Source organism: Aricia agestis, chromosome 21 (genome assembly GCF_905147365.1).
Source record: "Aricia agestis chromosome 21, ilAriAges1.1, whole genome shotgun sequence".
Classification (NCBI taxonomy): Eukaryota; Metazoa; Arthropoda; class Insecta; order Lepidoptera; family Lycaenidae; genus Aricia; species Aricia agestis.
The window spans coordinates 2,274,837-2,289,132 of NC_056426.1; the positions used below are offsets into that span (position 1 = coordinate 2,274,837).

Genomic DNA, 14,296 nt, shown 5'->3' on the forward strand with positions numbered 1-14,296 from the left:
CGTGACGCAGCGATGCATAAAAGTGATACAAATTGAAATGTGAAATGCGAGAAACCGTTTATTTTTAACTACATGACGCCCGCAACTCCGTTGCAACAAAACTCGTTTATCGTGCGGGAACCGTACTGTTTTTCGGGATAAAAAGTATCCTATATCCTTTCTCGGAACTCGAATTATCTCCATTCCAAATTTCAGCAAAATTGAGTCAGTGGTTTGGGCGTGAAGAGGGCTCAGACAGACAGACTTTTCCATTTTTATTATAAGTAAGAATTTCGTATTGCTATTTTGCATCGCCATGTCTCGTATCTTCTTTCGCTGTGAACTGACCTTAAGTATTTAAAGTAAATCCTAAACAACGTAGATTTTTTAATTAAATACTGCAATAATATTCTAAAGTTTCATGTTATAACAGCAGCTGTTTTCCTCCGCCCTCCTGTTAATGTCAGCCAAGCATAATTTCGCATATAGCCATATTGTAATGGATCAGTCCCAAGTCCCAAAAGTCCCAACTTCTAGCGTTATCTTTAGTGGCAACTTCACTATTCATGTCCCCATGAAATTGTCACAATGTTTCACAACATTATTGTAGGCATAAACCTATAATAGCAAAATACTATACTATCGATAGCAAAATACTATCCTATCGATAGTAAAATATACATCACTAGAACACGCACACATTGACAGATCGAAAATGGTCACGCATTTTCGGGTTGACAGGTGGTCTATACGACAGTATATATTATAAGTCTATGATTGTAGGTCTATACTGTACTCGGCGAAACATGGCGGTAGCGGTCGTTGACTCCCTGTCAAAAACTTGTCATTTCTATATAAACCGCGATTGACAATGAAATGTCAGATGTTGTCAATCGCGGCTTTGTATAAAAAATGACAAGTTTTTGACAGGGAGTCAGTATAACAAACTGATTATTATTAATCGTATCATTTTACATAATGCCTAATTTTTAATAAGCCCTAAGTCCTAACGTAATTTTTAGTGTCACCTCGACCATCCTTGTCCCCACTAAATTGTGTCAAAACATTTTTATACCGTAGTAAACAACATTTTTTGTTACAGAAGGAGGATCCCAGGATGAATCTAACCCTGAACACCTCGGCGAAATGGGTGATAGAGGCCTCCCGGGGTATACAGAACCCGAACACGTTGCTCGAGAAGTTCTCCACCAATCGGAAGGTCGACGACCCGACGAGATCAGTGCTGCTGACGTTCTATGGAATCCTGGTAGTTATCGGCGCGGTGGGAAATGCTCTGGTTGTTATATCTGTAAGTTTTACTTATACTACATTTTTTAAAAAAGTGATAATTATAGGTAAGTATATAAAATTAATAATTTATTAATAATTTATATGCTAGCTAAAAGCCGAGCTTTGCGAGGTCGTCACACCTTGACTGACTGCTGAAAACACATTTACATATTATTAAAATATACAGATATATTATATATACAAACTTTAAATATAAAACTATAAAAAGAAAAACTTGCCCAAGTCGTCCCCATCTGGCAGAGTGCCCAGCAAGCTGACAGCATTGCCACGTTGGATGGCAATTGCTATCCGCTGTGCCAGGTAGCTCCCAGCTCTGGGGTCTCGGGTGGCTTCAACAAGCTTCTTAGATATTCCTCTAAAAAGCTTATGTGCCCCCGGACCCCATGCGCCTAGAGTTTCCACCCCAAACGGTTCAAATATAGGATCTCCGCTGAGGTTCTCATATTTGCGCCGCTTGAGGTTCTCTGCTTGGTTATAATATTATTATAATTAATAAAAATTACTATGTTAAAACTAAAGTTAGATTAAAAGTTAACTTATTATTGTTTAATATTTTTTTCTATTGAATAGGCCCCAAAGCTAGTCCGTTGGGAATTCCTAAAATATACCAGATTTTGCTAAGATTAAACAGTTTATTATTATCTGACACTTTTTAGGATAAAAACTGTCCTTTAGACCCTTTACGTTCTACGTTCTAGGGATCTAAAACTTAGTTTTAGATCCATAGAATGTAGTAAAATACGTTCCACCTTCTAGATCCATAGAACGTATAACGAATTTTAATTCCTTTAGTTTAGTAAGAACTTACTTGTTGTGAATAGAACGTATTTTCAGCATAACAGCATATTAAGCAATATCGATTATCGATATTTTTACTCATCCCTAAAGGAAATATTCTTCAACAAAAGCACGAAATGGAACCTTGTCATTGTTTAAATGTTTTCCTGTTTACCAGAATATTGTTTGGTCACGAAATTCGATATAACTTGCCAAAGTGTTATGAAGTTAGATCCGTAAGTAGTAATTCGCTTTCATCGGTTTTATTCTGTTGTAAACCAACAACATTGGTCGGTAACAGACTTCTTGACACTTGCGCCGAGTTTTGGCTTCGCTCTGCATCCTCTATCGGTTGTATCAAGAGGAGTGCTCTAAGGAATTGTTAAGCATACCTCTTGCAACTTTCGACATGGTTCCACCCGAAAAATATACCATCCTCATCAATAATTATCTTGATAACGCGTAACTTATAAAAAGTCTGGGCTTAAAAGGCCTGATACACGGTTTAAAACCGATGTTTGAAACCGTGCAGATAGTTGTTTTATGCCAAAAAATTAAAGGTCGAACCAAATTTGGCATTAATTAATTATCTACACAGTTTGAAAATTAAGTTTAAACCGCCGTTTTAAACCATGTATAAGGCACTTTATTTAACTCTATTAATTGTATCAATCGCGTTGGAATTTGGCGCCAAGGTTTTCACCCATTAAAAATAGATTTTATTAAACTCTAAAAGAGTGTAAAAAGCCCGTGTGTTTTGAAATAAGCCAATTAATGTCTAAAAAAATCAAGCTTTTTTTGCTTTAAAACAGGGGATGGTAGATAGTAGATTTTTAAGGCCGTGGAGCCATAAAAAATTGTTTTAGTAGAGAAGTACTCGTATGGTACTGTAGATATCCTATGTATAGTAAGGGCCTGTTTCACCACTTTCTGATAAAGTGCCGAATAGGCTATTTACAACTTTTTTGACAGATTCTCCATACTTCATTTGTCAAGTTAAGTGGTGGATAGCCTTATCAGGAAGTGGTAAAATAGGCCTTAAGTCTAATTAAAATACCCTACTTGTTTTGAAATAAGCCAATTAATATCTAAAAAAAATCAAGCTTTTTGTGGTTTAAAACATGGGATGGTAGATAGTAGATTTTTAAGGCCGTGGAGCCATAAAATTTGTTTTAGTAGAGAAGTATGGTACTGCAGATATCCTATGTATAGTAAGGGCCTGTTTCACCACTTTCTGATAAAGTGCCGAATAGGCTATTTACAACTTTTTTGACAGATTCTCCATACTTCATTTGTCTAGTTAAGTGGTGGATAGCCTTATCAGGAAGTGGTGAAATAGGCCTTAAGTCTAATTAAAATACCCTACTTTGCAGGTAGTCCGAAAACCAGTGATGCGCACCGCTCGCAACATGTTCATTGTGAACCTAGCAGTGTCCGACGCTCTCGTCTGCTGCGTGGGCACTCCTCTCACCCTCATGGAGCTCCTGACGAAGCACTGGCCTCTGCCGGACTGGCCCAGTCTGTGCAAAGCCTGCGGCGCCATCCAAGCCATATCGATCTTCGTGTCAACGATATCGATTACGGCGATTGCTTTGGATAGGTATCAGGTAATAATTTTCTTAATATTTGTACCAACATCCAGTAGTTAAAGCGTGGATCTTGACTCGGTTCGATTCCCGCGTTGGAAACATGCTATCTCCAAGTTTGGTTAGGACTATGCAAGCTGATCACCTGATTGTCTCACAAGTTAGGTGATCCATGCGTTGGATGGGCATGTACAGTCGGTCCTGACTCCTGCCCCTGCGCCTGATCTCTCGCCAGTCGTGTCTAAAAAGCACGCCTGATCGGTCGTCCGTCTCACTGGGTTAGAGTAAAGGAATAGAGAGTGCTCTTGTGTACTGCGCACGCATTTGGTCACTATAAAATTGCTCCTGCGCAACTGGTTTCAATAAAACCGGCCACCGTCACTTAAATGGTGAATCAATTCATCATGGTACTTCGTACTGAACTGTACGTCTCTCGTAGGTAGGGTTGCCATCACCCAAATTCCCCTCGCCGGTCAGGCACGACAAAATTCCTGGACATTTGGCCGAAATGTGGTTATTTCCCGGGACACCTGTTAAACAGTAGAATATTTACGATAACGTCTTGCCAATTTTTGCTTTTCCAACAAGAATTTGTAAAAATCTGACTAATTCAAGTCCGTGCTAGAATTTAGAAACCGCGTGTATGCTTAGCTAGTTTTTATCTTTCGTTAATTACCGCCTGGTTAAAAAGTTGGATTTCTCTCAGCAAAAGTGTCCGCATTTCAACCGGACACTTTTCAAAAACCCGGCCGGACGCACCACCGGACGCCCTTCAAACTAGGACAAATCCGGGGAAATCCGGATAGATGGCAACCCTACTCGTAGGTAGAAATAAGCCTGTGTCCTTTGTATGGTACTAAAATTGAGGTTTGAATAAGGAATGCCAAATGGTTATTGTACACTTCAAAATCGGTCCAGTGGTGGGCGTGAAGAGGTAACAGACAAGACAGACAGGCAGGCAGAGATACTTTCACATTAATAATATTAGTGTGGATATGAAATTGTATTTTTTTGACTCTTTTTCTATTAATTTCACCTTTAACATGTTTGAGGAATTAACTAAGTATTAGAGTTTTGATGAAAATTGTCTATCACCGCCCACCCTTCTGAAATTCCAGAAGCCCTACCAGCGGTTATTAGGTTTCAGTGTTCAAAGGAAAACTTCTGAAAGGGCTATTTCTGACTTTAAAGTTTCCTCAACTATTAATTTGTAGAGAATTATAAAAATTCTCGGCAAACTGTATTCCGGTGAATTTTATTTTTATCGGGCGGTGGCGAAGCCAAATAAAGGGTATGAATCAAAATGAGGACAGATTTATTTTTATTATAGCCGCTTTATAATATTGTTACTTAATAATAAAAATAGGGTCGACCTCCAACTAGGTGGGACGACGATCTCCGCTTAGTTGCAGGCCCATGTTGGATGCGAGTAGCAGGAGATCGGTCATCTTGGCGTTCATTGAGAGAGGCCTATGTCCAGCAGTGGACGACTATAGGCTGATATGATGATGAATAAAAATTTTCATAATATTATTTAAAATAACTATAAGGGCCAATTCAGACCGCAACGCGACGCGTAGATGCATTTCTTAATTTGTACTGAATTGACTTAATTCACTGTCATATCCATACAGAATTAGAGGTCTGAATTGACCCTAATATAGCGCCCAAAACTCTGTTGCGCCAGAATTCGTTTCTCGTGCGAAAACCGCACATTTTTCTACAAAAAAATATGCCGCCATGTCCCTTCCTGTCTCTCAAAGTACCTATCCACAGTGAACAGACACACTCACTTCTCAATACTGAGTATTATAGGCAAAGAGCTAAACAATATTGATGAAGCATATCCATTTCCATATTATGTGTAAATGATCCTATAATACCGAATTAGCACACCCTTTTAAGCAATATCAAAATTGACCCCATCTTGGAAATGAAAGTTTAGGAAATCACGTGTTATAGTTATTGTTACGGTTATGTTTGGACCCTATTGACACCATTTTAACTTCAGTTTACCCTCCGTTATCCGACCGTTAAATAAGGCAGGCATCAAACGACTGTTGAATATTTAATCGAGAGTAGTAAAAATATATTTTAGAGTTAGTTGATACTTCACAGATTGTTATTCGCGAATTTCGCACAAAATCCCGTAGGATATATACATTTTACGCCGATAAAAAGAAGCCTACAAACATTCTGGTAGTTAAAATTTGTTAAATGCTAAATTTTACTAGTATTATGAGTTTTCGAATTCAAAAATTGAATGTTTTGCTGAGTCTATGTTTTTTATAGAATTTTTCCCTATAATAATATTTTTTGTGTCAAAAACCTGGCTTGTTAGCTTAAAATTACGCGCCCCTCCCTCGCACTCACAGTACAAAATTTTCATTTGTTATACAGGGTGTAACAAAAACAAGTGATAATAATTTAGAGTGTGTACGTATTCTCTGTAGAGAGTTCACTGTGAAAGTAGCAGCGCTGAAAGACGAAAAAATTTTTTCACTTTTGTATGGGGAAACTCGTGACGCTCGGGCCCTTGCCCATACAAAAGTGAAAAAAAATGTTCGTCTTTCAGAGCTGCTACTTTCACAGTGAACTTTCTACAAGGAACATGTACACACTCTAAAGTATTATCACTAGTTTTTGTTACACACTGTATAGTTCTTGCAATCTACGAGTGCGCGGCGCCCTAAGTTGTGTGAGTGACCATATCTATACACGCGTACACGGCGTACGGCTCGCTCGCTACTGACTGTTCCGTCAGGTACGCACACTAACGAAAATGTCTATTCACAATTACTACTACAAAGAAAGGCCACGCGCACTCGTAGATTGCAAGAACTGTATCAACTTTGAAGTGGTGGGGCGCGTCATTTTAAATTAGACAAGATCTAAGTACCTAATTTACGTAATTTTTTAGGGTTCCGTACCCAAAGGGTAAAAAACGGGACCCTATTACTAAGACTTCGATGTCTGTCCGTCTGTCCGTCTATCCGTCTGCACGTCTGTCTCCAGGCTGTAATTCAAGAACCGCTATAGCTATACTTCTGAAATTTTCACAGATTGTATATTTCTGTTGCTATTATATTGTCCGCTATAATAACAAATACTAAAAACGCAATAAAATTAATATTTAATATACAACAAACGTGATTTTTTTAGGTTTTTTCGCTCGTAATCAATAATGGTAAAGGCTAGGCACTTGAAATATTCACAAAATTCTTAATTATATATGAAAATTTTATTATTAATTATTAAAGTTAATTTTATTATTAATTATTAAAGTTTTTTAATAATAAAATTTTCACTAAGAAAATATTTAAGGAGGGCATCTCATACAAGAAACACAATTTTATGCCTACTTTCGCTCTATACCTGTACGGAACCCTTCGTGCGCGAGTCCAAGTCGCACTTGGCCGATTTTTTATTAAGTTGTTTATTTTCCTAAAACATCCTATAAGTATTCTACCAAATTATACCTTCTAAATGTCCTTCAGTAGTCTAGTTAAAGTTTAACCAGGAAATAGTTAAAGCAAGGTTCAAATCGTTTAACCTAAAATGCTCGATAAACAGATGTTTATTTAATTCCAAAAATACATCAGAATACACAAACTGTACAAATGTTATGACTGACGTGTCTTAAACCATGTTTATACTTGTCTGTACGCAGGACCGGGAATTTTGACGTGGGAGAGCCATGCTTCGGCACGAATGGGCCGGCTCGACCGGAGAAATACCACGTCCACACAGAAAACCGGCGTGAAACAGTGCTTGCGCTGTGTTTCGCCGAGTGAGTGAGTTTACCGGAGGCCCAATCCCCTACCCTTTTCCCTTCCCTACCCTCCCCTATTTCCTTCCCTACCCTTCCCTATAATTCCCTTCCCTACCCTCCCTGTTACCCCTTAAAAGGCCGGCAACGCACGTGCAGCTCTTCTGATGCTGCGAGTGTCCTTGGGCAACGGAAGTTGCTTTCCATCAGGTGACCCGTTTGCTCGTTTGCCCCCTTATTTCATAAAAAAAAGAACAGATTTTAGTTTGTAGAGAAATATTTTGCAATTACATGTCGAAGTTTCTTTTCTTACCCAACGCTTTAAGAAGTTCTTCTTTTGTAGGAAAATTACCCCATGGTTTTAATTCATCCCATTATTGGCGTTTTTTCTGTTGAAAATACATACCTACTACAAATACCAATATATAGGATTTTCTATTAGTGTCTATAATTAGGTTCTTTTTTTGCTTTTCTGGACCTTTATAAATGTTAAATTTTTACTAAAGTATCAGAATAAGTCTACATCGTAATGTGTATGAGTCTGTGCAATCTATTCAATAGCTTGGGCCGTATTTTGATCAGTAATAATAATAATAATACTCCCCACACCGGTTTCGGTGACGGTGGCCGGTTTCATTGAAACCAGACCAGGTACGCAGGAGTAATTTTATAGTGCCCAAGTGTGTGCGCAGTACACAAGAGCACTCTCTATTCCTTTACTCTCATAACCCAGTGGGATGGAAGGCCGACACGACTGGCGAGAGATCAGGCGCAGGACCGACTTTTTACATGCCCATCCGACGCATGGATCATCTTACTTGTCAGACAATCAGGTGATCAGCCTACATTGTCCTAACCAAACTTGGAAATAACATGTTTCCAACGCGGGATTCGAACCCACGACCTCCGGAGTCGAGAGCAACGCTCTAACCACTAGACCACGGAGGCGTATTCGTAGTGATCAGTAACTACATAACGATAAAAAGTATTACCTTTTCCTCTTTGATAAACTTAGCTACAAAATATTATACAAAATTGCCATTATTAATCAACGCTACTATACTCAGGATGCAGATGACAGAGTTCGCCACTGTCCATGCGTAACTTGTCACCCTAACTCACTCACAATATGACCACAGGTCCATGCATTATGCAGGATGCGTTTAACAGAAGCTTAACAATGTATTTCTAACTCCGCCTATGTACCCAATACAAATAATATAAATTTGTTTGATCTGAGTATATACTTGTTTGATCCATGCCTGAGTAAATAATATTATGTATCGATTTATAACTGAATTTAAATAATTGAATATTACTCATTCGCTTACCAAAAATTAAAAAGCTATAATACTTAAGGGTGTCTATGCGTCCCTTGTATAGAGTTTACTGTGAAAGAAGCATCGCTGAAAGAGTTTTTTCCTATCGAAGGCAGGTCATTGCAGCCCTGATATCACTGCGACCCTTGAGGATCTATTGTGACTCCTTTGCATTAGAGTACCGTCTCCAACCCAATGCTGCTCATAAATTGAACGATGTGGTTGGGGTTGGTGCCACGAATTTCCTCTGTAGTTGAGTATTTGTAGCAATATGTGCCTGGTTCTGCTCTGTAGTAGAGCAGGACAGTCGAGGGGAAGGTGAATAGGTGTCTCGCTCTCCTCCTCGCAGAATCTGCAAATCGTAATGTTACTAGCACCTATTCTGTTAGACAAAGGTTACACGTCCAGTCTGGCATCAGTTCAGGCCATCAGTCTGACTGACGGGAGAATTATAGTGTAACCGTTTGATTGATGGACTGATCATTTTTTTAAGTATGTTCTTTCCGGTCATCGTTCTGACGTCAGTCTCAGACTAGACTGATGCCAGACTGACCGTGTAACCGTAGCTCAATAATAATGGTACTTTAAAAAGATAAAACCGACTTCAAATTGTAAGTACGTAATAATTAAGAATTAAAATTCCCTATCTCAAAAACTACTTAATCGATTTTGATGAAACTTGCAGCATTCTCTAAGTTGAAGTTGAACAATACCTGGTACAATAAAAAAAGAATCACTTAATCGGACTTGTAGTTCCGGAGATATGCGTGCACAAACATAAAAACATACATACATATACACTTTTGAAATTTGGCACATTTGTTCAGAAACTGATATAGATTAACATAATATGCAAAAACTGAGTAGTTCTGGAAGTATAACATACATACGCGTCGAATTGATAACCTCCTTTAAAAAGCACCATTTTTGAGCTTGCAGTGCCCAGTTAGGCTTCTGGTAACGATTCTCATTTGATTCCTACCCATTTTTTTTAAACGGGCAAAAGGCCCACCATACATTCCCACCACTGCAACTTCTGTGTCGCCAGGATCAACAGTAGCTATTCCTACCCATGGTGAGTACCATGGGCAGGAGCTTGTGTCAAGGCATGGGCTACTTTATGGTAAAAATTACGGTGTCCTGTCACAGGTCTTGTGACCCCCGCAAATGTTATCAGCATTTCACTTACTCCATCGGCGTTATCATTATTAAGTGGCTGATATCTCTAGTGCCAGATATTACTGTATTACTCGATGATAAAGTGTATTACACAAAATCAATATGTACCTGATAAGTTTAAAGAGCTAATACAGAGGCTTACAGGCGAAAAAGCCTATTAGATAGTAAATCAAAACTCAGTATCTTGGCAGGTAGGTGACAGGCGTTTGACAGCAACTATTGGAATATCTGCTGTATATTCTGGAAATATTCAGGGTGCAACAAAAGTGCCCAATTAATGTGTGCGCAAAAGGGTGCACTTTCTATTCCGTCACTCTCTCCTATCAGGTGGAACGGCTGACGGACACGACCGGTGAAAGAATAGCGATGGATTGACTGCTTTGCATGCCCGGTCTACTGTCACATGGATCGACTTTCTTAGAAAAGAGAAACGAAGTTCGCGGGGTCAGCTAGTGTTATTATAATTTAAAGAACCCACTTAAAAAGATATAATATACCGAGTAAAGAGTTAAGTTCGTGAAACATTTCAATAACTCACCAATTTGCATTACCAAGGTATTTTAAAAGGGGTGAAAAGGTAAAGAACAGCTTTTATTGGGAATTGTTTAAATTCTTTAATGGACTTGCCGTGTCTTTTGTACATGCGCAGAAAAACATTTGGAAATTCACAGCTTAAAATGTGTTTGGTTTTTGTAGGGGTCAGTTCACATTGCAACTGGACCTGAACTTTATTTAATACCCAAGAAAGATATGCATTGCATTTAGGGCCAACTGTTAAAGTGTTGGGCTACCTATTCCAGCAGGTCGGTAGGTGTGATGAAAGACAAAAGGACAGACCTTTACTTGTTTATATGCAGTTTTTTTTAATAACCAAAAAAGGCAACATCTCAGGACAATCGACGCAAGGAATAAAAACTTAGGGCTTGGCAACTTAGTACACCCTGATTAATTTGTGTATTGTGTACATCCAAAAATTTTAATTTTTCTAGATGTACCTTGAACACAAAAGTTTGCGGAACACTGCTTTAGAACGAAATCCTGTATGTTTATGTTCTAGCTAATGAAAAAATTGTGTCCACAGCTGATCGTGTACCCCACGCGGCCAGGTCTGCAGACGATGGGGACCCTGGTCACCATGTTCTTCATATGGGTCACCGCCTTCTGCCTGGCCTCACCCCTGTACATATACCGAAGCCTGAAGACCCATAAGCTTGGACTACTAGGCATGGACTCTATCAGCTTCTGCATCGAAGACTGGCCCATAGAAAACGGAAGGGCAGTATACTCTCTATTTAGTCTAATATTCCAATATCTCCTACCAGTTCTGGTGGTGGTCATGGCCCACCTCCAGATCCACAGAAGATTACGAGGCAGAAGACGAACGACGAGAAAAACACCAGCCATCCTAATAGCCATAGCAGTAACTTACGTCATAAGCTGGCTGCCCTTAAACGTTTTCAACATAGTAGCAGATATAAACGCCAATCTCATTCTGGATGAGAAGAAGATCGTTATAACCTACGCTGTATGCCACATGTTCGGGATGTCCAGCGCGGTTTCCAATCCTCTACTCTATGGATGGCTGAATGATAACTTCAGGAAGGAGTTTGAGGAGATACTGTGCTGTTGTCGAAAAAAGGGACAGATGAAGAACGTGCGAAAGAGTAGGAAGATGGAGACGGAGCTGACAGCACTCCAGGAGCACACCGTCACAGCGAACACGAAAACGTCACAATGTTCGCAGATTTTCTGACTAAAGCCGTGTTTCAAATAGCGTAATGTATTTGAAGTAAAAGACTTTTAAGGTGTTTAATGTTCCTTGTGTGATCCAAACCTTGAGATACTCCCAGTTGACTGCCTTCTGGTTTGGATTTGCTTTCGATTTTCCGGGAAATCGAATGCCTTTAGGCTGATTTTATTGTCACGCTGACCGAGCGTTCGACGCTGATGGCCCGAGGTTTAGAAGTTATTAGGAAGCGCCTAACGCGTTTTGCTATTTCCTACATTTTGCTGTCAGCGCCGACGGTCAGCGTGTCTAAAATCAGCAAATCTGTGTTTGTATATACCTCTAGATCTTGGGGCATACGTTTTTCTGAGCCCAAAACGTATTCCCCCGTAGTATGTAAGCTGAATGTAAATTTCTGAATAAAATCTTGTTCTTGGATGTGATGTTTTTGAATTGTAAATTATGGGACTGTTGGAGCGTTGGCGTAAACAATTTTATGGATGCAGTGATCAGGTTATTTACTAACTTCAAGGAAAACCAAAAATACACTCAGCCCCTTGAGTGAGTTGAAAGAGCCTTTTGATCATGTTTTCATACGTATCATTTGGCATTTCTATGCATACTCCTTAATATTAAAAAGATCTTAGATCAACACTGTGTATATATATGTTATAGTTATGAAATATGAATTATGATATTGTTTATCTCTATATTAATAAGTGAGGAGAAACACTAAAAAAGGAAGTTTTTTTATCAATAGCGACTTGTAGCTGTTTTCAAGAAAAGTTAAGAAATAATTCAAGGACTGCTTTTGTAGGGGGGAGGGGTATGAATCAAGAAATTGATTTATAAGCAGATGATGGACCTATGTTATTTGGTAGAGCTATGTCAAATCACTGTAAGGCGTCGGCTGAGCTTGACAAAATGCGACCAAATTATGTGGTCCCGCTATGCCTGAATCAATTTATTGATGGTATGATGGTACAATACGTTTATTTTATTGAAGGTTTATGAGGAGGTCTCTACTGCAGAACTTCAAACACAGCAGCAGGCTTGTTAAACATACAACTATAGTCTGCTCGCATCATCATCAGCCTATTGCCGTGCACTGCTGAACGTAGGCCTCCCCCAATGAGCGCCAACCATCCCGATCTTGGGCAGCCCTCATCCATCCGCTGCCAGCCACATTCTTCAAATCGTCGGTCCACCGTATCGCGGGACGTACAGTGTACACTATGTCTGCTCGCCTACTGTATGTCAAAATGGCTAAGTATAGTTTTAAATTTACATAGGTGGTGTTAAACTTTAAATACCTATGACCTATGTATTCTGGCCCCCATCACACATAGCGTTGCGACTTGCGATTATTTAAATCTTATAGGGTTCCGTTTTAAGGTTCAGTAGTCAACCAAGTTTTGTTGATTACAGAACTCTATAACGGAACCCTAACGAGCTGATTTTTTGTATATTGATAGATTAATAGTCATATAATTTAAGAGTAATATTGTCCTACAAATAAAACAGTCCATATTTTAGGACCACCAATTCAAAGTATGAAATCCTTTCTATCTCTGTTAGCTACCACTTTCGAGATTTTTTGCAAATGAAAATGTTGTTTGTCTTATCCAAATAAATAAATTATAGTAACTAGAGATCGCCCAATGGTCGAAATTCGACCTTACTTTTTTCAATTCTTGTCTCTGGGACTCAGCTGATCTCAGACTGGACGTTTAAGCATTGTCTAATAGTATCTAAAATTAAATAAAAAAAAAACAATAATCCATTTTCAATTTGTCAACTTGTTGTCAACAGACTTCAACCATAAATAAAAGAGTATAATTCGTATGTATAGGCTTGTACTCAAAAATCTGTCATTTTTCCTAGTAGTAGTGTCGTAGTGTGTGTAAAGTTTTATTTCTTAAAAATATACATGTTAAAAGCATAATTTTAAAATAATATTAACTCGATGCACTCCTTCACCATATAAGCTATAACTGTGCGAAATTTCATGCACCTACGTTTCCCCATTTTTCGTAAAAAGGGTTACAAAGTTTTTCTCCCACGTATTAATATATAGTAATAATAAAAAATGTGCTAGGGCTCCCGTACCATGACTTTTGCAATGAAATGGATGGTTCCTGCAGGATTTTGAAAAGGAAATTTCACATCTAAAATATCTATGATCTGAGGGTTTGTATATCCATCATAATGATGACTTGCTACAACCAGCTACAACGATGTCCATTAATCAGTAAAAAATACTCAATCCTGTTACAGCACAAATATTATACAGTAGAGTAATTTAGACATGTCCTTGAAATCAAACTCAACACGCGAAATCACACTTAAGTGTGCGTGCACTCGATTTGGGCAGTCTATTCTCGAGCCCAATTAAACAATCACAATACATTTTATCCAAATCGGTCCAGATGCTTAGGCTAAATAGAATCAATAACATACAGACAGAATAAGAATATTGAATCATGTATTTAATATTCTGCAAATCACGATTTAAATGATATGAAATGACACTGCCGTCACAAGAAAATAGAAAGATGTTTTACTGTACAGTATTTATGCTATGGTTGTTACTAAAATGATTAATGATTTGGCCGAAGCAATTAATTACCTTCTGTTTTAGATTTTGTTT

General features: G+C 38.5%; 1 protein-coding gene across 1 annotated transcript in view; it reads left to right on the forward strand.

Moving 5' to 3' along the window:
• LOC121737788 (neuropeptide F receptor) overlaps positions 1-12,082 on the forward strand; it is a 103,727-nt gene extending 91,645 nt beyond the window's left edge. The window contains exons 2-4 of the mRNA XM_042129486.1: positions 1,082-1,288; positions 3,441-3,674; positions 11,002-12,082. Of these exons, the coding sequence (XP_041985420.1) occupies positions 1,082-1,288; positions 3,441-3,674; positions 11,002-11,673 (1,113 nt within the window). The 3' untranslated portion in view covers positions 11,674-12,082. The remainder of the gene's footprint in view (positions 1-1,081; positions 1,289-3,440; positions 3,675-11,001) is intronic.
• The last annotated feature ends 2,214 nt before the right edge of the window (positions 12,083-14,296 follow it).